Here is a 25,550-nt window from a genome sequence, read left to right as displayed (position 1 = left end):
TCGTTTCCATCAGGACGGTGGTTTCCTTCCCACTCAGCCCTTACTCCCAGGCCCTGGCTTTCTGAAGTCCATCATAGCAGCTATTGTAGTTTCTTACATGCTGCAAACTCCCTTGCAGTGTTATAGTGGGACTTCTACCACAGACTGGCTCTTTTTTTCTTCAGAATTAACTTGGTAACTGAACATTGCATCGATTTTAAGCATAGGTATTCCGTAATTTTACCACAGTTAATAGAGGCAGGTTTTATATTTCATAAAATCGGTAAGCTGCCTATTATTAATAAAGAAAATGCTGTGTTCCTTATTTGGGGAAAACTAAGATTATAGAGAACCAAAAGTGATAAAATCGTTTTTGTGAATTTAATAGACTAGGAAGTTAGTGGGCGGATGTTCTTTATAGCTGAAAGTATCTACTGTAACTGATTAACAAGTTTGTTAGGCACATTTCACTTAGAAACTTCTCAGGACCAAACACACCTGTGGGGACAGATGTGTTTGTTGCTTCCCTGAAGCTTGTGTTCATGTTCATATTTTCTAAGGCCAGAAAAGAAAAACTAGCAGTTTTGTTGTTGCTCATGACAGGGTAGGTGATTTTGGAAATAGTTGGGAGGGTAGGTTCTTGGGTTGGTCCCTGAAGAGTGAATTGTTTACTTGAATGCTTAAGGCACTTGGGAAAATATAGAGTGGCTTATGTTGTTCAAATTCCGCTTTTTACCTATTATTACAGGAGATGACAACCTTTTTTTAGGGTCAGCCTTTCTAGTCTCTAATGACTTTTGTAAAACTAAATGTAAGCGTACCTCTTAATCACTAGTAATTCAGAATATTTCACATTTTGTTTGTCCTTGTACTTGTTTTTCCTCAGGCAAACATAAATGGCCGTGTGTTAGCTCAGTGTAACATTGATGAACTGAAGAAAGAGATGAATATGAATTTTGGAGACTGGCACCTTTTCAGAAGCACAGTAAGATATTTATAACATTATTTTAATGTCCAAGATTATTTATAACATTGCATAAAACCAATACTGGTCTAAACTGGTATTTCTCCATATTTAAAAAAAATGTTAAAACTACATTTTATACTTGTGTACACCCGGTTAGGTTAGGGAGAATATACACAGCAGCATTTGGCAACCTTTGCCTTCTTTGACATTTCACTCAGAAATTTGGGGAAGAGGCCACTGCCAGTTCTTCATGCTTTCACTTAACACAGACTCTCGACCTAACTCTGGTCAGGCTCTTCTAGGCCCCCGACCTTCAGTGTCTGTCCGTTGGCTTGCATTGCCCAGTTTTAGCAAGAATCCTGTGAGGTCAGTTTAGAAGGAGCCCCGCCCCCCACAACCATACGTGATCCCCCTCGGCAGTTGATCAGCTTCCTCACCCCTCCACCCCAAGTGATGTCTGGTCATCCTGGCCTTGGGTTAGCCAGACCCGCCCACCTGATGCTTCCTCTTAGTCACTTTCCAGTCACTGGCCCCACCCTGCTCCTTGGCTGTAAATCTCCATTTGTCCATGCTGTATTCAGAGTTGAGCCCACTGTTACCCTGAGATCTCTTTTACCCTACTGCAGTAGTCCTGCATAAAATCTGTTTTTACTGCTCTAAGTACTGTCCAGTTCTGGTTTTCTTTGACACACTCCAGTTGCATTTTGCTTTGTTCTCAAGTTAAGTTTTAAACTAGAGTAATAATATAATGGGCAAACCAAGGGGTAGTATATATGGTGATTTCTGCCATTACTTCTTTTAGTATTAATTGTAAGCAGATATAGTACAAATTCACTAGAAATTCTCTTACCAGAAGTATGCTTACTCATTTCCCTTATAATAATTTTATGCTATTTTATTTTAAAAAGCTATTTCTAAAGCTTCTAAAATATAATTTGTTGGCTGGGCACCATGGCTAATGCCTGTAATCCCAGTACTTTGGGGGGCAGAAGGGGGAGAATTGCTTGAGGCCAGGAGTTCAAAACCAGCCTGGACATCATAGCAAGACCCCATTTCTATTAAAAAAAAAAAATTAGCCAGGTGTGGTGTGGTATGTGCTTGCTTTCCCAGTTACTCAGGAGGCCGAGGCAGTAGGATTGCTTGAACCCAGGAGTTCAAGGCTGCAGTGAGCTGTGATTATGCTACTGCACTCCAGCCTGGGTGACAGAGCAAGACCTTGTCTCAGGAAGGGAACGGGAGGGAGGAAGGGAGGAAGAAAGAAGATCAATGTAGATATTTATGATATGCTTTCTTCTGTTAAGATACTAGAAATGAGAAACGCAGAAAACCAGGTGGTTCCTGAAGACCCGCGTTTCCTTAACGAGAACAGCAGCGGCCCCACTCCTCACGGGGAAGCCGCTCGCCGCTCTGCACACAGCGAGCTGCCTCACACCGAGCTCGCCAGCCAGACGCCCTACACACTGAACTTCAGCTTTGAAGAGTTGAACACACTTGGCCTAGATGAAGGTGCCCCACGTCACAGTAACCTAAGTTGGCAGGTATTTATTAAATATCATTTTTCATATTATTGAAGAATAAGGACACTATTCAGTTCACTGAGAATATATCGGACATTTATACATTCACTCGGAAAATGCTTACTGTATACTTAAGTGGGCAAGGTGGAGGGTGCCATGTCTTCAGGGAGCTGCTTTCATCTGGAGAGGGACAGTCAGTCAAATGAAGGAAAAAAGTGAGACCATTTAGAAATTGCTAAGACCTGTGAACCAATCAGGGTGATGGCTGGGAGAGTAGACAGCAGTGGGGCTGCCTCAGTGAGGGTGGTCTGCAGATTCGGCCTTTCGCTGGCAAGTTCCTGTTACATTCATTAATCATCGGCTAAAATACGTCTTTATTGGAACATTTGCCACATGTTTCCCTTTGAGCACTGTCACTTGGTTTTCCAGTACATATGCATGCTTTTTATGGGTATTGGTTTTCTTCTTCTCAGCTGGTGTTGGGTGTAGGTGAGGAGCAGGAACAGAACGAAGTGAGAGATGCAGGAGGAGGAGGAGGAGGAGGAGGAGAGGGGATTGAGAAGGAGAATACTCTAGGAGAAATCAGAGCAGGGTACAGGAAACAAGCAAGGGAGGAAAATAAAAGTAGCTACAAAGAAGCACCACACTAACGGGGTCAGTATTCAGGAAAAGCAAGTACTGGGTAGGTCTACTGTTGTTAACAGTGTTTTGTTTGATAGTAAAAATACTTTTTCGTTGTTATTATCTTTTTCTCCATACTATCTACCTATATTTCTATAAGTTGGGAAACCATTGACTATTATAGTATTACTCTTTTATTAAAATAAAAATTCTTATTAAGATAAAAATTTTACAATAAGCGAAGTCCTCACTTGATCCTCTTATTTCTCTGTTCAACGGCAGCAGCTCTTTGCTTTTCCCCAGGGTTCCCTTTGAAATTTCTTAAGAAACCCTCAGTTTTAGCTTCACTGTGCTTGGTATTTCCTACAGGACCTGGAAGTTCAGAGCTCTCCCGTTGGTGCAGCAGTTCTCAGACTTTTCTTTAGTCTCGGCTCCCTTACACTCTTAAAAACTGTATTTTCCAAAACAAAAAATTTAGTGAGAATAGTATTGTCTTGCAAATCTCTTAAATGCCTGGCTTCATAGAAGACCCCCAGGTTCCCATCCTGCTTCCACAGGCAAATCTCTTGTGACATCACATGTCATGTGGCCTCTGGAAACTCCACTGGATGCTCTTGTGAGGGTGGAAAAGGCAGATAACGTTTTCCTATTCATAGAGGAACAGTTTTGACCTTATGGGTCCCGGGAAAGGGGCGCACGCTACATTTAAGAACAGCCACCCTAATGGGTGGAGAATGGCACTGTCCTCACAGTCTGAATGTGATCACTGGGGCCTTAAGGACATGGGACATCTTCTTCCTCTGGAAGGAAGACTCTGCTTTGCTTCTACTTTGTTTTAACCTTTGTTCTCATCCCTTCTTAAAATTTCTTGATTCTTTTTCTCCTGTTTCCCTTTTCCAAATCTGTGCTTTTTACCCCTTGTTTATTAGTTTTTTCTGGGATCTAAAGCAATTCTAGCCCTAAAACTTCATATTGGAAATCAAACTTTAAAAAATGTTATTTCTGTGTTTACTAGGGCCCAACTATTGGTCTCATGGCTTTTTATATTTTATCAATGGAGGTGACTTTACCTTAAATAAAAGTTAAAAGTTTGAAATTATAAAAACAAGTGCTTTGGCTGTGCGTGGCGGTGTGCCCCTGTAGTCCCAGCTACTAGGGAGGCTGAGATAGGAGGGTCGCTTGAGCCAGGAGTTCAAATCCAGCTTGAGCAATACAGCAAGACCCCGTCCCTTAAAAAAAAATTAAATTAAAAAAAATCACAAAACAAAAACAAATGCTAAGATTATTTGTTAATACTATGTTTAATTATACTTTTAAATATTAGTAATAAACTGATTTTATTAAAATTTATATAAAGCTTTCTAATAACAGTAGAATTATTTATAAGGTCACAGCTTTTGTTAAACTGTCATATAAAATTATTTTAAAAGAACTTGGTATTTTGATGACTTTTAAAATTGTTAGTGTACATATATCTTTTCTAAACTGATGTTTATTATGCTTTTTGTTTTGCTTATTTGAATTTTTAAATTATTTTTTTTTTCTGTCTTCACAGTCACAAACTCGCAGAACCCCAAGTCTTTCGAGTCTCAATTCCCAGGATTCCAGTATTGAAATTTCAAAGCTTACTGATAAGGTGCAGGCCGAGTATAGAGATGCCTATAGAGAATACATTGCTCAGATGTCCCAGTTAGAAGGGGGTACAGGGTCTGCAACCATTAGCGGCAGATCTTCTCCACATAGCACATACTACATGGGTCAGAGTTCGTCAGGGGGCTCTATTCATTCTAATCTAGAGCAAGAGAAAGGGAAGGAGAGTGAACCCAAACAAGATGATGGAAGGAAGTCCTTTTTAATGAAGAGGGGAGATGTTATAGATTATTCATCCTCAGGGGTGTCCACTAACGATGCCTCACCCCTGGATCCTATCACTGAAGAGGATGAAAAATCTGATCAGTCAGGCAGTAAGCTTCTCCCAGGCAAGAAATCCTCCGAAAGGTCCAGTCTCTTCCAGACGGATTTGAAGCTTAAGGGAGGGGGGCTGCGCTATCAGAAACTGCCCAGTGACGAAGATGAATCTGGAACGGAAGAATCAGATAATACGCCACTGCTCAAGGATGATAAAGACAAAAAGGCCGAAGGGAAAGTCGAGAGAGTGTCAAAGTCTCCTGAACACAGCGCCGAGCCAATTAGAACCTTCATTAAAGCAAAAGAGTATTTATCGGATGCCCTTCTGGACAAAAAGGATTCCTCAGATTCAGGAGTGAGATCCAATGAAAGTTCCCCCAATCACTCTCTTCACAACGAAGCGGCGGATGAGTCCCAGCTCGAAAAGGCGAATCTCATAGAGCTGGAAGACGACAGCCACAGTGGCAAGCGCGGAATCCCGCACAGCTTGAGCGGCCTGCAGGACCCGATCATAGCTCGGATGTCCATCTGTTCAGAGGACAAGAAGAGCCCTTCCGAGTGCAGCTTGATAGCCAGCAGCCCTGAAGAAAGCTGGCCTGCGTGTCAGAAAGCCTACAACCTGAACCGCACGCCCAGCACCCTGACTCTGAACAACAACAGTGCCCCGGCCAACAGGGCCAATCAGAATTTCGACGAAATGGAGGGGCCCAGGGAGACTTCTCAAGTCATTCTGAGGCCTAGTTCCAGTCCCAACCCAACTGCTGTTCAGAATGAAAATCTAAAAAGCATGACGCACAAGCGAAGCCAGCGTCCGAGTTACACGAGGCTCTCCAAAGATTCTTCAGAGCTCCATGCCGTAGCCCCGTCTGAGAGCACAGGCTTCGGAGAAGAAAGAGAAAGCATTCTTTAAGAGAAACACACAAAAGCAGAGTAGTATTACTATGCCCTATGACAAAATTGCCCTGAATTCAGAATCCGTCTGTGCACATCACGTTTATACATTTCGTTTACAGATAATTAATGGATGGGAAGGCCCTTGGTCATTGAGACATACACTGTGCAACAAGGAAGCATAAGGAATGATGGTACACCAGTCATCCTCTATTGTCTTTGCAATTAGAAGCTTAAAACTCACTAATATCATTATACTTTTCATTGGCCCATAACCCCATGAAACTTTTTGAGATGAGACAGGCATGAGCTAAATGTAAAGATAGGTCAGAAATATTCTATTAAATTTAAAGGGCTTAATTTGGCAAAGAAAATAAAAATTTAGGGACCCCTTTTGTAGAATATTCAGTCATCAAATATTTGAAGGATGATATGGTATTAGATGAAGCAGAAACAAATTTTGCTCTTAGGGGATTTAATCTAGATAAGATTTTATAGGTTACAGTAGGTGGGGGGAGAGGCCAACAACCTCCTTATTACCTGGATACTCTACTCCTTAAACCCCAGACCTGGCTTCCAGCACCATCCATCTGTGCCCAGGAAACCACCCTGGTGTGTTCTGCAACCCTTTTAAATCATGTGTCCAACTTTTTCTTAGCTTAGCAATGAGAGGGGGGGAAAAACCCACAAATTTTCTTTTTGGAAAATCAGGGAGACATTGATAATAATAGGCACTAATAAATATTTATGGAATGAGTGAATGAGGAAATAATTACATCAGAAAGGTCAGTGGCAACTGACAAATAACAAGGAAATATTTAATTAGGTAAAACTAAATCATTGCTTTCCTTTACTAGGGCAGAATTTGTCTACTTCATCTGTTCCTAAATCAGCATATTAATTCTTGAGGAGGAGCATAAGAAAGGAAAAACATTTTTTAAAAAAGTTTAAAAACATGTAACAAAGCGGGGGTTAAAAAAAAAAAGATAAAACTGATGTAACTATAAAACTATACTTTCCATTAATTCTTAGCAGAGTTGAGAGAATAATCATGTTTACGTATTGTGTGGACTAGAAATGTACCCTGTCATCATGTACTGAAATTTCTTTTGTCATTTTAACGTAGCTTGTTCATGTAGAGTTAATTCTGGCAGCATATCCCAAGTCACAGATAGGGTCAGAGACGGCGAGGTCACAGATATGCGATTGTCTAGATTCAGTGTTACATTTGCAATGTTTATCACTTAATGGATTTTTATTAATGTGGTGATCAAATTATTTACCTAGCCAGTCATTGTGCTAAATAGTTGCTCTTTTGTGTTTCATTGCCTTGATGCTTGAGTGTAATCTAGCATTTTAATGAAGTGTTTATTTTGCATGATCTTTAACAAATGTTTTAAGCAATTAAAAAAAGGCAGGATGTTATTTACATTATATATTGAAGTCTTAACATTCAATATTTATAGTGTTTATTAGTTTGCAGTATGTATAATTAGTAATTATTTCAGAGGCAATATTTTGTTTCTTTTCAGGTGAGTAATTGCAGCTTAATATCATCAGAGCACATTCTTTATACTGTTTGTGAAATTAAGACTAGAGTATTAAGTGTACAAATAGATTTAGAAAACAATAAAACATTGCATGCTATTCTGAGTCATGAATTTTTATTCACTACAGTGATGATAATTCACATTTTGATTAAAAATAAAAAAGTAATCTGTGTGTTTGTTTTATCATATGTCTAAAGTTTATTAAAGACTTTCAGGTTCACGTACAGCCGTGGAGTTGGCAGGAGTGTTCTGAACTGCTCCCAAATAGCCTTTTTGAGAGAACTTGGCTTCTAAGTCCCAGTGCCTGAATGGTGCTTTCATGAAGCATTAGCGCCCGATAGCACAGAGCAGTCATTTCTGTAGCCACAGGGTTAGGTTGTCAGATCCTGGGAGGATATCAGTTTATTACATGAACATCCTGGAAAGATTTGCTTTTTCATACTGATACAGAAAATGACAAATCAGTTGAGTTATTGAATCACACACCATCATCCTTTTGAACCTGTGTGTCAATGCTTGTGTTCATCTGTGTCAATTTGTAATACATAGCTCAGTGCAATGCTCACATATGCAAAACTCTGCTTTAAGGTGGGTAAAATATGATAGAAAAGAAAATTGGTGCTCTAAACTTGCTAATCCCTTGGATTCTGTCTCATTTAGAGACTGTGCTTCATAAACCATTTTACCTTTACTTAAAGCCACAGATAGGCCCGTTAATGTAGCCTAACATTAAGCAGATTGTTCTTGGCCTTTTGGAGTGCTACCTGTGAGAGCAACCTTTCTTCAAGAGAAGACTAGAAATGAAAAGAAGCTTCTTGATCTTTCAACTGAAGCAACTTACAAAGTGCTGGATGTTTCAGGAGCACCTCTCTAACACTGGGAAATTTGAGCATTCATAACAACCAACATTTTAAATATTAAAAGGAAAATTTGTCTTCATGTTATATTTTACTTACATGAGTTTTATTTATATAGTGGTTAAAATCATTTTATTTGCCTAGCCAAGTAATTTTGGAAACTTATTCGCTAACATCCTCATCTCGAGAACTCTTTAGATCATTTGCATGTTACAGTCCTGCAGTAAAATATATTTGTAATTATGATTTGTTTCTTACAAATACTAACCATTAGAAGATATATTTTGAATGAAATTAAATCCTTTTTTCTTCTGGCTAACATACTAAATTTAAAAGGTTTTAAGACCACATGATTTTTAGTTACACCAGGAATTCTCAGCCTATTTAGAAGTATCCCGGAGTTTAAAAATCCCTGAGGTACCTCGGGGAGGTACCTGGCTAACTCCTGAGTACCTCGACATAGCTAGCAAGAACTGGAGCGAACTAGATGCACTGTTCCCCTTTATCTAAGGCGTGAGTGACCTTGAGAATAAACAGGTCGAAGGAAAGGCGCCATAAAATTAACTTCTTTGGCAAATGCTTGAAACTGAGTATCTGTGCTCCGTTACTCCCCACCTTCCCTTCTGGACCTGCCCTGACACCAGGCAGAAGGGAAGAAACAGCCGTGAACTTTGCCGGGGTGGGGCGGGGCGGGCAGCCTTGGGCAGCTGTCAGAAATGACTTCATTTCTAATTTCCAGGTCAAGGGCCTCTTTACCCTCCCCTACCTCAGGATTTTAAGCATAGGCCATAATTATGCAAATGAACTGAAAAATAGAAATTTATAGATAACAGTGAGCCAGCACTGATGGCTTTTTAACTGCTTATCACAAAGGTTGAGAATCCCTGGTTGAGACTGATTAAATAGAGAATTTAGAATCTTACGTAATTTTAAACCCTTTCATGCCTAGGAAGAAAATGCTGTTCTTGAGATAGATAGCTCTTCAGAGGATACAATTTAAGGTATGTAAAAAAATTAGTTTTCAAAGTCAGCTACAGTCATGTGCCCGCTAAGGACATTTTGGTCAGCAGTAGATCGCATGTGTGACAGTAGCCTCATACGATTATAATACCGTATTTTTACTGTACCGTTTCTATGTTTAGCTATGTTTAGATACACAGTTACTTACCATTGTGTTACAGCTGCCTGCAGTAATCAGCAGGGTGACACGCTCTGCAGGTTTGTAGCCCGGGAGCAACAGGCTAGAGCACACAGCCTAGGCATGTCGTAGGCTGCACGCTGCGTTCGCCTAAGTGCGTTCTGTGATGTTCGCACAAGGATGAAGTCACCTACAGATGAGTTTCCCAGAACGTGTCTCCCTTGTAAGGTGGTGCATGACTGCACTCTAAAGCCAGCTGTTGAAAAAGTTCTCACCAGTTAGAGGATTTGTAGTTCTCATCGCTTTCACAACATCTAAAATGATTGCTAGAACTTAAATACTGTTATCTACATGGTCAAAGCTCTTTAAGTAAAATGACTAGCAGACCTCCACTTTGGCTGACTCCAGCATCAGAGTCTGGTGTGTCACACGCCCGCGCTGGGGGTGAAAGGTTTCGTGACAGGGTCTTTGTGGAACTTGGAGCAGAATCCCTTTTGGCGTGGGGCCTGGGTAGTTGTAGGATGAGCACCGTCCTGAATTTCCAGCACAGTGAGGCACTTTGGAAAAAGAAGAATTTATAAGAATGAAAGGGTTGGTCAAGAAGGAAGAGCAATTATTTCCAAACTGTTAGTAGGATGACTCTTTAAAGGTCAATAAAACACCTATGTGGAGTGAAGACCAACCTAAATTAGCAATAGCCTGAGTCACCTAATGTGAAATACAGGCGGTGTTATGTTTCAAACACACAAAATACACAGAGTCTGCCTAGGAGTCATTTGTTCACGAAGAATACGCTTAAGTCCTTCATACTTCTGGTTAAATATGCTTTTTGTAAAGTTACTTACACTAGTGATACGTATGAGGAACCCTCTCTGAGTTTTGCTGGGAGTCAGCAAAACATGGAATAATAACATCAAACTGAATTAACTGAGTAAATGACATTTTACCTTTAGAAAGAATATAGAACTATATCCTCCATATTATTAAAATTAAGCTGTTTGAAGTAATTAAGATCGTCTTGATTGTCCACTGTCATTTTCTCATGTTAACATTTTATACTTATTTACCTCGTTTTCTTTCAAGGCAACAAGGGCTCTAGAGCTTAGTTCCTTGCCCGTAGACCCAAGCTCGTTTCTCATTTCTCCTGGCAGCGCGGGTCGGTCCTCACAGTTGGTTTCCTCGCCAAATGTCAGGGGGGACAGAAGACACGGCCTGCCCACCGTTCAGTAACCCTGCTGTCCAGTCGGCCGGAGAAGAGATGTGTTCACCTCTACCAGCTCTGTTTGTTCTCAGTACTTGTAGAATTTAAGTTAGTTCCAATGAAGTGTTCCTTTTATGAAATTTTAGGTAAAAGCCCAAATGTATATAGCAAGAAGCATGTAAAATAAACTACATAACTGACATTTCATATCTGATAGCATCCTCTTGGTCAGATATCTGATAAAAAGTTAGATTATTTTCAAATTTATCATAATTCCTGATACTTGCACTTTTTTAGCTGTGTTTCTGAGAATTTGTAGACTGCATATTATTATACTTACTGCAAATTAAACTTTTTATTTAGAAAGAAAGGAATTTTCTTTTTGAGTGCTTTGTGGTTTTCTCCCTCTGCTGTCCCTTACCTGGTTTTCTTCAGTCTTCTTTTGTCTTAAGTTTTTTTGAGGTTGTCATGTACTCATCCTATTTTACCAGAAAACATTCCTTAGAGCAGTAGAATGGGAAAAACCTCAAGACAGCTTTGAGACCAAATCCTAGATGTCAGATGGCCAGTGGACATTCAGTGAACACTTGCTGAGTGAGTGAATCAAGTGTGTCTATGTGGGGAGCTGAGCTGGGGTGGTCTGCTCGCAAATCCCACCCAGAGCCTTAAAAATACTGAGGTGGTGCTGTAGCCCCTCACAGGCCCAGCTTCCCGCTCACTCTGTACTCACCCTGTCACCCGCCTGCTCCGTAAGCTGTTCTGTGTATGATTTCAGGACTCTTCCAAGACAGAATAGCATGTTTTGGTAAAAACTCCCAGGGACGGTACCCACAGCCCATCTCCACAAGCGCTAATGACGTGCTAGGCTGTGCGTCCTTCTTGGCTGTATTTTTAAATCCTTTTGTGTACTTGGTTTAGTCCTCCATGACGATGCCCATCTTATAAATTGATATAATTCTAGAATCAAATTTAAATGGTTCCACTCTACATTTTCTTTGGGATAATATCAGGACCATCACAAAGTCTGGGATGTGACTTACGCTATCCGGGGCTCAGTTTCCAACTTCTCCTTCAGGGAGGCTGCTTATTTCCAATGACCGTCCTTACTGATTGCTGTCATCCCCACCTCAGAACACTCTGATTGACCTAAAATGAGCATATTATCTTGGGATTCCGTATAGACGACTTTATGTATGAGTGAGTCATTACGTGGTGATTGAAAATTTCTTTATCACGTTGAGGTAGGCAAACCACCGTAACAACAATTCCCAAACCTTACTAACTTAATCCATTTGAAGCTTATTTTTTGCTCATGTCACATTCACTGTCAACTAAGTTCACATAAAGACTCCAGAGACCCAGGCTCCTTCATCCTGGGCTCCACCGTCCTGCAAGGCTTCAGAGCCCTCTGCCCCGCCTTCTGCCTCTGGTCCACACTTAGGGGAGGAGACGGGGTGGAGGAGCACACCTGTCCAGGCCTGTGAGTGATGCACATGGCACTGTCACCCACGTTCCCTTGGCTTTCCTAAGTCACGGGCTCCCACTGAGACGGGAAATCTGTGACTGTGCGCCCTGGCGGAAGGGGAGCGTTTCGGAGTCTTTGCCATTTAGATGTTGACATGGATTATCCACAGCAGACCACATGTGGTGAATTCATCTGGTATGGAACAGCAGTCAGTTCTTCTTGTTGACATCTCTTAAGTTTTACTTTATGTGCAGTTTTTATTCTGATGGTGAGGTCTGTTAAAATCATAACACCTAACTCAAAGAAGGGTTTTAGGGAAGGGTAGTTTTCAATAAGCCAGTTCTTTCCATGCACTGAAAAGCTTAATTTCTAATGCAGAGCAGGTTGCAGGCAAGGTTAAGAATAGGGGAAAGATTGGCCAGGCACAGTGCTCACGCCGGTAATCCTAGCACTGTGGGAGGCCAAGGTAGGAGGATTGCTTGAGCTCAGGAATTCCAGACCAGCCTGAGCAAGAGTGAGACCCCATCTCTATTAAAAATAGAAAAATTAGACAGGTGTGGTGGCACGTGCCTGTAGTCTCAGCTACTTGGGAGGCCGAGGCAGGAGGATTGCTTGAGCCCAGGAGTTTGAGGCTGCAATGAGGTATGATGATGCCACTGTACTCTATCTAGCCAGGGGAACAGAGGGAGACTCTGTCTCAAAAAAAAAAAAAAGGGGGTGGGTGGGAAGATGAAGTTTCACAGCTCTTCTGGGATGCTTTTTATTCAAGGGACTCCCACAGACCATCAAACCCACCCAGAATCTGCTTGATTTTTAAGATTTGATTATATATATTGATGATATAAACATTCTGGTGCTATTGTTTCTTTAGCCTCCTCCCCCCGCCCCCAACAGTGGCAATGGTAACTCTTGGTGGCTTCTGCTTGTACCTGGCAGGTGTGGTAGGATGTGTTCCTGCCAGGCTCCCTAGCCCAGGGCATGCCCTTGTCCCTGGCGGCCCAGGGCTTGGTAGTTGACCAGACGCTAAGCCTCCTGTCCCAGAAATACTGCCCCCGCCTTAGAAGTCAGTGGGGCAAATTAGACTTTATGTCTGCATTTTTGTTTTTAAACAAACTCTTCTACAGTCCAATTCCCTGGACCACTTTCCAGTTTTTTCATAGACTTTTTCAATTCTAAGATGCACATTTTTTTTACCTTTTGACTTATGTGATATTAGAGTATGTCTTGCAATCCATAATATCAATGGCAACATTTTTTTTAATGGTTCCTAAAGCTCCTACAGTTGATTTTATCTTGTTAGACTTAATGAAATGTGATATTATTTTAATATATGGCATGGTTAAATTTGGTTATATTGAGTTGTATCTTTAGCAATATGAATAGGCTGGTGATGACTTGTATTCAACTGACCCCCAAATTCAACATTTTCTGTTGAATATTTATTAGTTATTCAATATTAGTTGAATATTTATTAGCTAATCATCCTATATTCATTTTGGTTATTTATGCATTTATTGTAATAGAAACAGCTTACCTTTTCTAGACATACAATGTATACCTGACAATGTTCTAAGGCCTTTATATGTAGTAACTAATATAATTTTCATGACAACCTCATATAATAGTTACTGTTATCCTCAATTCACAAATGAGAAACTGAGACACAGAGATGTTACGTAATTTCCCAAAGTCACACAGCTAGTAAGTGGCAGGGCTGGGGGTCAGGCCCAGGCAGTGTGGCTCCAGAATGCCCACTCTGGGTTCTAGATTTATCATCATTGTTCCTTGCCAGTTGGGAATGAGTCAACATTCACATTTTTCCAAGATACATTTTAATTTTAGCTCTATTTGCTATATCATCATCATCATTTTTTTCTTGTTTTAAAATGGACTTGGAGTCTCTCAGCGAGTTGTCTGCTTTAGAAAGGTAAAACTCTTAAAAATTTATAGCCATGTAAATTATATTTATAGAGAAAAAGTCTTGATTATTTTTAACATCAGACATCTTTGTTCCTACTAACTATTTTAACAACATTCAATATTTGGTTAAAAAATCTATTGACATTTTTAATGTACCTCATCCCATTATTATTCATGGATTAGACCACTACATTAAAGTTTATTTATAACGTTGAATATATTCATCTTATTTGCAATGCTATTGTTATCTGGTTTTCATATACTTGCCCTTTTATATGTCATTGTCAGTATTCTGTGTTGGATAGAATCCAAATACCATTCTATGTATTTTTCTTCATACTATATTATTGAACAGTTTAATGCTTAATAAATGTTAATAGATAAGAAATATATATCTATTTTAAAAATCATTCCTGCAGTAGAGTTTTTTTGTTTTGTTTTGTTTTTGTTTTTGTTTTTACCCCAATGATTCTGGTCATTGTCTCCTAAGGAAAGAAGAAAAGGAAATAGGCAAAACAAGGACCCTTCTCCCTTTCATAATGACAAATCAGTCACCAGAGTTAAGAGACGAACAGACACATCAGTAACAGAGAACAGACAGCAGGTTGAGACGGTCTGGTGACACTTTAGTTTTACACAAGTGTCTGCCTAACAATTGGAGCACTTGCCACGCGCCAGACATCATGTAGCACCGCGCCTGGAGTAACTCGTTAGGGCCTATAATCCTGTAAAGTGGATAGTGTTATTATCCCTAGTTCACAAATGAGAAGACTGAGCTGCAGAAAGTTACAACTTTTACATACTAATAATGCATTTGATTTTTATAACTGTCCCCTAGAATAGGGGTCCCCAACCTGTGGCGAGTTGTATAATTATTAAGTATTACAATGTACTAATAATAGAAATAAAGTGCACAATAGATGTAATGCGCTTGAATCATCCCGAAACCAACCCCCACCCCGTCTGGTGGAAAAAAAGGTTGGGGACCGCTGCTCTAGAACACTGACATTATCACTATCTCTATTTTTTGGTTGGGGGGAAAGAAGATTCAAGAATTTGAGATCTCTCTACCCCTCAAGTTTACCCAGCTGTAAGCAGAACAAAACACCAACTCCGGTTTTCTGACTCCAAGTCTGAGAGGTTTCCGCTGCACAGCACATCGCCACTCGGCTCCCTGTGGGGTCCCCCCATCTTTAACCTAGCCATCCTTGTCACCTGCCTCCAGCCTGCCCCCCTTTTCCTTTCGGCACAGAAACGCCGAAGGAGCCTCCCAAGTGCGGCCTTCACCACTGCCACCTCCTGCCCGGCGCTGTTCACCGGCTCCCTGTCACTCGCAGAATCAAATTCTAACGACCCAGGTGGGCATTCAGGCGCTGCAATGGCCGACCCAAATTTACTCCTGTGCAAACTGATTTCTCAGCTGAAGTTGTCCACCTAACTAGTTTTTCCTAAATATTCCAAATATCTTCAGGAAACTAAATGTACAGATGGACCTTATCTTCATGAGTTTGTCCTCACTTCAGACTCCCAGAATGCACGCTCCTCTCTTCCTCGCATGCTGCAACGCTGTGCCTCCGGGCACAATATCTCGACATCTTCTATTGAAGTGCATTTGTCTGTATGTGTGGGGGGGTAACCCTTGAAGCTTGAAAACTTATCACAGACTAAGAAAATGTTCATTCACGTAGTCACTGCTATATGCAAGGTGCTGGACCAAGGGTCGAACCTGAACTTGGTGTGCAAGTTAACAGAATTTGTTCCTGAAAGAGCTACAATAGACTGAAACATAACTGAATCTCAAAAATTTTAGATAAATTTAATGAATGATAAGTTAATAAGAATGTTCTTGTGTAACTTATGGAAACAGAAGAGTCCTGAGCTTAGCAATAGACGAAGCATTTTAAAGGTTTCCAAAGAGACTGTAGAGTTGGAGTCTGGTCCAGTATTCTTAATTTGCAAATTTAAAAATCCAGGCTCAAAATGTTTTCCAGCATGTTGCAACTTGTTTTAACATGTAGCAGCATTAATCTCAGCATTGTCTAAATTAATTTTGCTCTAGCAGCCTAAAAAAACAGAATAATGTATTATGCATTGGCTTGAAAGAAAGTGGACATTATCTGGAGCAAAGAATTAATATCAAAGTTCATGTGAAGTTAAATTTTCATGTAAAATTTAAATACATAAATAAAAGCCTTTATTGGAATGAAAGACATAAAAAGTGAGTGTGGCGAGAAAATGAAACAGGGTATGGAAGGTATGGAAGACAATCCAAGTGAACAGGCCATCACTTACAGAATCGTGGGAAAGATGTGAGTTTAGCCAAGTGACAAGTACTGGGAGAATGAAGAGTTAACTTTCAAGACATGATCACATATTCTGAGGGACGACTTAAATACCAGGTAAGACTTTTTGAAAGATATACCGTGAATTTGAGTGACAAACGGATAAATCAAAGCCTTGACATTTGTTGTAGTCTTTCTAAGGACACTGGACAAAAATAGCATGGATTCGTGGAAAACAGTACTGGGTGATGAGAGATGGTGTTTTCTCTGGAACCCAGAAACAAAATATCAAAGTTTGCACTGAAAAATGACAACATTCCCAAGATCCCAACTAGTGCACATGTCAAAATCACAAACAAAGAACGCGTTGCTTTGTTCCCCTGACCTCTGTGATACTGTTCAGTCCCTGAGGTTGAGACGTCCATCCACGGCATCCTGCTCACCCTCCCAACGGTGCAAAGAAGGCTTCGCAGCACAGGTAGCCGAGCGGGGCCTCACCACGACGGGGGCCCAGTTGAAGGGGGTTTTCCGAAAGAGCTGCAATAGCTTCTGGCCCAAGTCTGTCACCAGCTTTGTCACTTAGCTCAGCCTTTCCCTGGGAATGTCCTGGGGAGGATGGGGCATGTGAAGATGTTAGCAGGTGCTGCGCACATGTAAACCGGATCTGTGGTCCATTTAGAAAATCCAACCAAATAGGTTGCTTTGTTACATAATTTACTAGAACTTTCAGTGTACATTTTGAACCCCAAGAAGAGAAAACGTTGTGCAATCTCTTGCAAATTAACTCACCCCAAACCCTTTTTCCCCTGAGCAACCTGTAGGACAGTATTCCATAGAACATTCTATAAAGGGCCTGCTTAATGCAGGCCTTTCCTCCAGATGACTTTTGGCAATTTCAATAAATCAAATCCACCATTGAGCATATTAAAAAAAAACTATGATGTTAATTGCTGAAATCAGTTCCAAAAGAGGAGGCCGCCTGAGCTGCTTGTTCAGGGTGTGAGATGCTCATTTGCGCAGGTCTGAGTACAAGTCACTGTCTGCCGGTTCCGGTTGGGAGAGTGACCACGTGCACCTCTTTCCTCTCCTTCCTGACCCAGGTGTCAGCCCACGAACACAGAGCACAGGAAGGGAGGTGACAGTAGAGTAGGTGGGAGGGTTCAGTGAATACCGTCCTGGCAAGCGGATGAGGCACGACAAGGGGCTCGAGAGCGGAGGAACCAGCCATATCCCCAAGGCTTGCCGAAGGCCCTGGAGAGATGAGCGTCGATGCACAGGGCCCTGCCAGGCCCTCACAGAACCTGCAGCCCGAGGATGTCCTCTTGAGGCCAAGAGGAAAGCGGGGTAAGGCTAGGGAGGTTGGCTGACGGTTTTCACATGGCCACACAAAGCCCCTGCTCCACCGCATGGCGGGTGACCACCCTTTCTTGGCCCCTCTGATCCCTCCTCCCCCCTGCATGGGGGAGAGGGAACATTGATTCTTTGGAGAAACTGGTATAGAGACCCCCAACTTGGTGACACGGGATGGAGGGTGAGGCACAGGTTCTAAAACAAGGGGATTAAGTAAGATTCTGCAACACTGAGTAGCTGGAGGCCTGATGCCCTGCTCTGCGCTCAGGAAGCTGACAACTGGGACCCCCCCAGGCAGAAGACTGGGGGATTCAATCCTAGAACAACTGAAGAGTCCTGAAATAGGACCGGAGCCTGGCATTCAGGGGGTGTCGTCCCCTGCCTCAGTGATGCCCACCAGCTGTCATATTCCATCTTATAAACATAGAGCTTTTGTGTTTTCTATATAACTATTTTTTTGCTACATGATTGAATAGATCCAAGTATCAGGAAACACTTTAAGAGAGCTTCCAATATAAAAAAGAATGACTAAAACAGACAAACAAGGAAAAATAAAGAAAGAAAAAAGATAGTTGAAAGAAACAGACAATGCAAAGAGGAGCAGAAGAAAACTTAAAAAAAAAAAAAAAACTCCAATAAATATTTTCAGGTAGCTAAGAGAAGATACTGCCACCAGAACAGAATGCGATATATAAAAAAGGAACAATTAGAGAACAAAAAATGATTTTTGGAAATTAAATAAATGATGGACAAAGTTTAAAATTTAATGGAAAGGATAAGGATGAAGTTCAGAAAATCTCCCAGAATGTACAATAAAATCACAAAAGAACAATACAAGGGAAAATTTTTTTTAAAGTGAGGCAATCAATACAGGAGATCCAACACCCAACAAACTGCAGGTTTAGAAACAGTAAACAGAGAGGAGGATTTATCACAGAACATTACAAGAAAAAGTACCCAGACTGAAGGATGGAAAGGCCCACCAGTACTCCATATCGTGAATAAAAACAGCTGCTCCAAAGCACATTACTATGAAATTTCAGTATCTCAGGGATAAATAGAAGATTCTAAAAGCTTGCAGAAAAGAACAAATGGGTCATATGTAAATAATTCATATATAAATAAAAGAATCATAATAGTCTTCTCAGAGCAATATTGGAAGCTGAAAGATACTGGAACAAGCCTTTAAATTCTGAGAGACAAATGTCATTCAACCTAAAATCCTCTACCCAGGAAAAAATTATCCATCAAGTGAGAGTGTAGAATAAAGACTTGCAAACATGCAAGAACTCTAAATAGATTGCAATACATGGACTTTTCTGAGGAAGCTACTGCAAGATATACTCCAGCAAAACAAGAGATAGGAAGAGAAACAATCCAGGAAATGGGATTCCAAAGAGAAGAGAGTCAAGTATGTCAAGATTATAGCAAAGGTACATTCCATATCAACAGCCATGCAGCCAGACTGAAGCAGGATGAAAAAATCTTCATGGACAGGGGGAAGACTGATACATTTTATTGTATGGAAAATTTATTGACAAACAGGTGACAGATGTATCTGAGAATTTGGGAGAAATTAAAAGTAAGTTTATAAGAAAGAAAACAATTGAGAAAATATGACAATCAGCTTCAGAAAAACTGAAGGTATATGCAAGAATAGAGGTATGGTCTTGGTGTGCTACTTGGTGGTTTTAATAATGTAAACACTAACGGCTGACTTAATAACAGTTGTGGTTATAGCTCTGTGAAGATGAGAGAGTCTATGTATACTGTTGGCGTAGGAAGTGAATATAGGGTGCCCGAATTGATAAATCCAGAAAGAGCAGTTGGCGCACTATTTAGCTATGGGGCAGTAAATCCAGGAAGGCGGCAGAGCTGAAGCCGGTTTCTCCTGGGGAGTGAGAGGCATGGGCGCAATGGGATGGGCCAGAGATGCTGTTTTTCATTATGAGCATTTTGGTATTGTTTGGATTTTTAAATTATGTTCATATATTACCTTGGTTAAAAATGAAAATGAAAACAAACAAAAATTTACATATCTAAAGCTATCCAAGTTTCATTTCGTTCTTTCTTTTTTTAATATATAATTTCTTTCTATTTTTAGTAGAGACGGGGTCTCGCTCTTGCTCAGGCTGATCTCGAACTCCTGAGCTTGAGCGATCCTCCCGCCTCGGCCTCCCAGAGTGCCAGGATTACAGGCGTGAGCCACCGCGCCCGGCCTTCATTTCTTTTCAGTTACTCCCATAACCCTAGATTTTCCAGGCCGGGAGGCGGAAGCGCACTGCTCATGTTCCTTCATGAGCTGCAGTCAGCGAACACCGGGATGAGCGGCCAACACTGAAGTGTAGCCTCTCTCCGTGCTAAACCGAGTGTCTGCAAACTGGAGACATGCAGGCAGCAAGAGGTGAGGGATTCGCTTTCACGGCCTCCCTTTCCTTGTTCTCTTCCCGGAGCTGGTGGGGCGGGGAGCGCACCTGTGGGCGGGATCGCACCTGCGGGCGGGATCGCACCTGCGGGCGGGATCGCACCTGCGGGGAGGGGGGAGTGAAGCACGCCCTCTCCTGCCTCTTACAACCTCCTTTCTCCACTTCACAGAAGACAGGCCTGAACCCTTCGCCCGAGGCGAACCCCAGAGGCAGCAGACTGAAGACCCCTGCAAGGCTGGCTTCAAGGAGGCTCCCAAAGCTGCGGTAGGACCCCGTCTTTCCGCGTCTCAAACACGTTTCTGCTACGGGTTGGCCCGCATATAGGAAAGGAATGTCAGTCCGAGCTGGGATGTTCTGAGCCGAGATAGATTGGAGAGAAGGGCTCAGGAATGATAGTTTTTATTTAACACCCTTTCTTCCCTCCCTCAATTATCGGGAAGTGCTGCCGAGGGAGGACCCCCAAGCCCCGTAGGAAACTTGAAGGGGGCGTGTCCTCAGACGTCCCACGTGGCCAGGCCCCCTGCAGAATTAGAATTACAGCCACCTGGCTGCCAGGAGGTATTGCGGACACGTTTATTTGAATTTTGAATGGAAAAATAAAGTTAGTTTTTTAAAGACAAAAAGTAAGAGTTGACTGACTTGTTTGATAATGAGGACCCTTTACCACTTAGTTTTTATGGGGACATTTTGCATAATTATACAAACTTTCTGTGTTTCCAGTTTTGACAAAATGTACTTAAAGCCCACAATATAAAAAGCATTCTATCAAAAATATTGTTTGGGGAAAGGCTTATTGACACGATGGATATTACCATTTTCTCACTCCTTTCTGAGCATTAGCTGTTCAACAGGGTGCCCCTAAGTAAAAGAATAAATGGTAAAATTAATAGTCACTTGATAAATCTTGGTGAAGCCTTTTTATTATACTATAATTCTCAGAAATGGAAAAGTTGAGTAACTCAAAGGCCTGGGGAACTGTTCAAGCCAAGTGGTTTCGAATTCTTTACTCTCAATAAAATTGAAGGCAAATGCAATTGAGCTATCCTTGGCTAGAATACTGAAAATGATGTTTGATGATGAATCACTATGTAATTTCTAGCATATCATTTGGAAGAAGTTGAAAGAACCAATGATACAGTTCCATCATAACTGCTTCCATTTCCATCTACTTATTTATGGGAATAAAGTTTCTTGGTACTTATATCTATGCAAATAAAAAAAAAGCAGGAATAAAATTCATGCTGGCATGGTGGTTCACATTTATAATCCTAGCACTCTGGGAGGCCGAGGTGGGAGGATCATTAGAGGCCAGGAGTTCGAGACCAGCCTGAGGAAGAGAGACCCTGTCTCTACAAAAAAAATGAAAAAATTAGCTGGGCGTAGTGGCGCATGCCTGTAGTCCCAGGTACTTGGGAGGCTGAGGCAGAGGGATCGCTTGAGCCCAGGAGTTTGAGGTTGCTGTGAGCTATGATGACAACACTGCACTACAGCTAGGGTGACAGAGTGGGACCCTTTCTCCAAAAAAAAAAAAAAAAAGTTCATGCTGAACTCTAGCTCATTCTATACAAAAATATATCAGTCTAGCTCATCTCATTAGGAGATTATTTCCTATAAAATATTATCTTAATGGTTATATAAAAAGTATAAAGTGTTGAAGAATGATTTGTGATCACTGGAAATAAAAACATTTATAATTGCAGTACATTTATATATATATTCTTTTTTTTACAGAAAAGTATGATAGGGTAATCAATAAATAATTTTCAAGTATAAACATGTATCACATTAGAATAAAATCCCATGGGGGAAATGAAATAGAAACACTAATTCAGAGAGAAAAAATAATGTGAAGTTTTTGACTATTAAAGAAGAAATGGTTCTTGTATTTTAAATATGGGTGATCATGGCTATTAAATGGTGCTAATATTCCAGTGGATGCACTGAAGAGAATACTCTGACTATTTGGCATGAAATTTTCTTTTGCAGACATTTAAACTGACAGCAAAAATTTTAGATGGCAACTTAAAAAAATGTGTGAGTGAATACATAGTTTTTCAAAATGGTTTACATAAAGAAAAATATTTGAAGATAGTAATTCTATTTGCTCTCTTACCTTTCCAGACCATATTCAGATTATCAATTGCTGCATAAGAAATAACTCCAAATGGAATGACATAAAACAATTGCTTATTATAGATATTTATTATCAATATTTTTTTCTTATAGTTCTACAGTTCTGGGGTTGACTGGCCTCAGCCAGGTGTCCTATTTCAGGTCTTTCATGCAGTTGTGGCCAGATGGTGGCTGGGGCTGGGGGTGCCTCATAGGCTTCCTTACTCACGTGTCTGACAGGCAATGTTGGCTGTCAGCTGGGACGGCAGCTATTGGTGGCAACTCCTACACATGGTCTCTCTCTGCAGCTTGGGCTTCCTCATAAAATGGCAGCTACAAACCAAGGATGAACGTCCCAAGAGAGAGAACCAGGCAGAAGTCCTATCACCTTTTATGACCTAGTCTTGGAAGTCACAGAATGTCACTTCCTTTCATGGCATCCTGTTGGAGGCAATCACAAAGGCCAGCTCAGAGTCAAGGGCAGGAGACATAGATGTCCCCTCCTGTTGCAGGAGTGGCAGGGTTCTACAAGAGCATGTGGGACCAGAAGTATTTTTACAGCCATTTTAGGAAGATACAAATTGCCACAGATCACTACAGGGAGAAGGAAGACAAATAGTTTGTAGGGACTGATTCTATCACGGCAGAAAATGAGTGGAAAAACACGTCTGCTGCATGCCTGGTGCGTCCCAGCTTGATCTCAAGAACTGCTAATCTGGGGCAGGAGAACAGAGCAGAAACGATCCCCTCCTTTCGCCTCTGGCGGACTGAGAGCCAGTTGGTGCACACACTCCCTCACACCCCGTGGTGAACGGCAGAGAAAAAGGGCACAATGTTCCGAAGCTTCCTGCCCCACAGGCTTTCTGTGAGGTTGGCTTGGGGCAGGAGGCTGTCTTGGTGGAAAATATTTGAAACCAAGTAGATATTTTCCTTCAACATCGCAGCCTCCAGCCCTCTTTTGGTGTCTAATTGCCTCCGTTCCCCTCCCCACCCTGGAATGATTTTCACTAGTTGGAAAATGTCAGTTAAAATTCACACCCTTACTATAGTGGAAGAGATGTAAAAAATAGAAATGGCGTTCTTTGCAGACACTCTCGCCACCCTTTGCATATGGCTTCCAGTGAGAGTTTTTTTTTCTTCTTCTATTTCACTGATGATTTGGCTATGGGATCTCAGAAAACTTGGGCTCTTGCCTATAACTAAGAATATAAAGGCCTTACACAGAAAATGTTGAAGTGTATAAAAATCTTCAATATATACTATTTTGGGATTGCATATCAACATAAGATTTAGGATTCAAGTCCCTTGTCTTTATCTATCTAGATATTACGAAAAAGCTACCACCTTCCTATGTGTAAATGTGTGGAAATAGCCAAGGGCATGAGCTGCATTTCCAGCACCTTGGTCCTTCTGTCTACCTCAACCAAGCACTAGGACTTGAGGGCTGTCACCTGCAATGCCAAGACTGAAGAACACCATCAACCATGTGTGAGCTTTCAGTAATTAAAAGATCTTCCCACAGACAAGCTGCGTGCATGTGGTGGGGGAAGAACGCCTAAAGTTCTTCCTTGGCTATTCTACCTGTGGACCCATTTTGCTTTGTCATTTAATTTATTATTATAATAATCATTTCAAGTGCAAATAATTTAATAGTGTGGTTCTTCTGAATAGAAATAGATACATTCTATTTACATATGTAAATATATTCTACAATGGCTGAGAGAATTTTGGCACATCTGAAGAATATAATATATATGATATAGATAATATATATTATATTTAATAAAATAATATAAACTATACATTATGTAATAAATACATATCTTTGAGATATGCCAAAATTCTCCTTGCCATTGTAGAAGTGGAAATATTACATTATTATCTACTTCAGCTCAAGGTACCATTGATGGTCAGGTGTTTCAATCAGTTGGGAACATTATTTAGAAAAAGTAAAAGTATCTAAAGACACGTGATTACTTAATATGCTATTTTCTTGGGTTAAAAAACCAAGTTAATTGTGGTCTAGTAAATATGTTTGAAATATCTTGGCTATAACTAAAAAAGACAGATATAAACCATTGACATCTAGACATTTCAGCAGCTGGAGGAAATGCCAGCATAATTCCTAAATCGAGAGTTTTAGTGACAAAGCAAGATATGCCTGGAGGAGTTACATGGCCAAAATTATCCCTGCCATTTCCACCAAATGTTTCTGCAGAGCACCTAAAATGGTGCCTGCAGCAGGAAGTTAGCCATTTTTTAAAGAGGCATTTCCTACTTGTAGGACCTATGGAATGTAGTGCTTGCTCATGATCTCGGGGTCTCTACATGGGTTTTCACCAACAATGAAGGAATCAGGACATCTGGCCTGGCCTGATCCCACCCCACCCTGCAACCCAAAGCTTTTAATAAAAGTACCTCCCAGATGGCCCCTGGCAATCCCTGCCTCGTGGGGTTGGTCTGTGTGACCAGTATCGAGGGTAGGTCGCTTCTGAGATTAAGTTATAAGAGTGCAGCTTCCGTCTGGGACGTTCCCTCTCTCTCTCTCTCTCTCCTTCACTCTGGGGCACACCAGCTGCCGTGACATGAGCAGCCTTATGGAGAGGCCCGTAGGTCAAGAAACTGAAAGCCTTTGGCCGGCAGCAGTTAAGGAGAGAGGCCTGCCAGCCACCACAGGAGTGAGCTGGGAAGCAGATTCTCCTGCCCAGTGGAACCTTGAAATGACCTTGGCCTTGTAAGAAACCCTGAGCCAGGACACCAAACTAAGTTGCTCCCAGATTCCTGACCTTCAGAAACTACACAAGAGGATACATGTTCGTTGTTTTAAGCCACTAAGTTTTGGGATAATTTGTTATGCAGCAATAGATAACTAATGCATGACTAAAATTCTTTTTAAATCCAATACTTGATGAGCCTTTGGTCTTTGTTCTCTGTGTGGGTTTCACTTCGCACAGGAAGTTTACAGAAGGGAAGGAGGAAGCGCTTGAGGGCTTGACTGTCCTATCAATGTACTTGGTGCAGCTGGAGCCGGACAGCTGGGAAAGGACAGAACTCAAAATTCAGAATCAACACTGAGACCCCAGTGTTGGCCCCGTGGTGTGCCAGCACGTTGCTGGCTTCACTCAAGGAAGGAGGTACCCATTTTACAGATGTGGAGACTGGTGCACAGAAGGGATAAGACACTGGCCTGAAGTCTCATCCCCACTCAGGAATCACAGTCAGGTTTGCTGACTTCGGAGTTCCTGGTGCTCCCTCTCGGCGTCGTGCTAGGGCAGCTGCGCAGGTCGTCATGCAGCTGGTAGACGGTACCACGTGGGTGGGACTGGGAGCGGGTCTGAGCCCCAGCTGCCCACCGGCTCCCTGTGT

At 41.4% G+C, this 25,550-nt stretch overlaps 1 protein-coding gene across 8 annotated transcripts in view; it reads left to right on the top strand.

Moving 5' to 3' along the window:
• KIDINS220 (kinase D interacting substrate 220) overlaps positions 1-10,993 on the top strand; it is a 105,957-nt gene extending 94,964 nt beyond the window's left edge. For 6 of the 8 annotated variants that reach the window (XM_045548998.1, XM_045548996.1, XM_045548993.1 and 3 more), the window contains 3 exons: positions 866-964; positions 2,248-2,484; positions 4,640-7,530. In XM_045548998.1, the coding sequence (XP_045404954.1) occupies positions 866-964; positions 2,248-2,484; positions 4,640-5,902 (1,599 nt within the window). In that variant the 3' untranslated portion in view covers positions 5,903-7,530. Of the gene's footprint in view, positions 1-865; positions 965-2,247; positions 2,485-4,639; positions 7,531-9,239; positions 9,292-10,511 lie in introns of those variants that run through there. The other 2 variants (XM_045549000.1, XM_045548999.1) reach the window with 2 other exon arrangements.
• Positions 10,994-25,550: the final 14,557 nt, after the last annotated feature.

The sequence above is a fragment of the Lemur catta genome, chromosome 4 (genome assembly GCF_020740605.2).
Source record: "Lemur catta isolate mLemCat1 chromosome 4, mLemCat1.pri, whole genome shotgun sequence".
In the NCBI taxonomy this organism is placed as follows: Eukaryota; Metazoa; Chordata; class Mammalia; order Primates; family Lemuridae; genus Lemur; species Lemur catta.
Note: the sequence above shows the minus strand (reverse complement) of the source record. Positions and strands in the feature narration are given on the sequence as shown.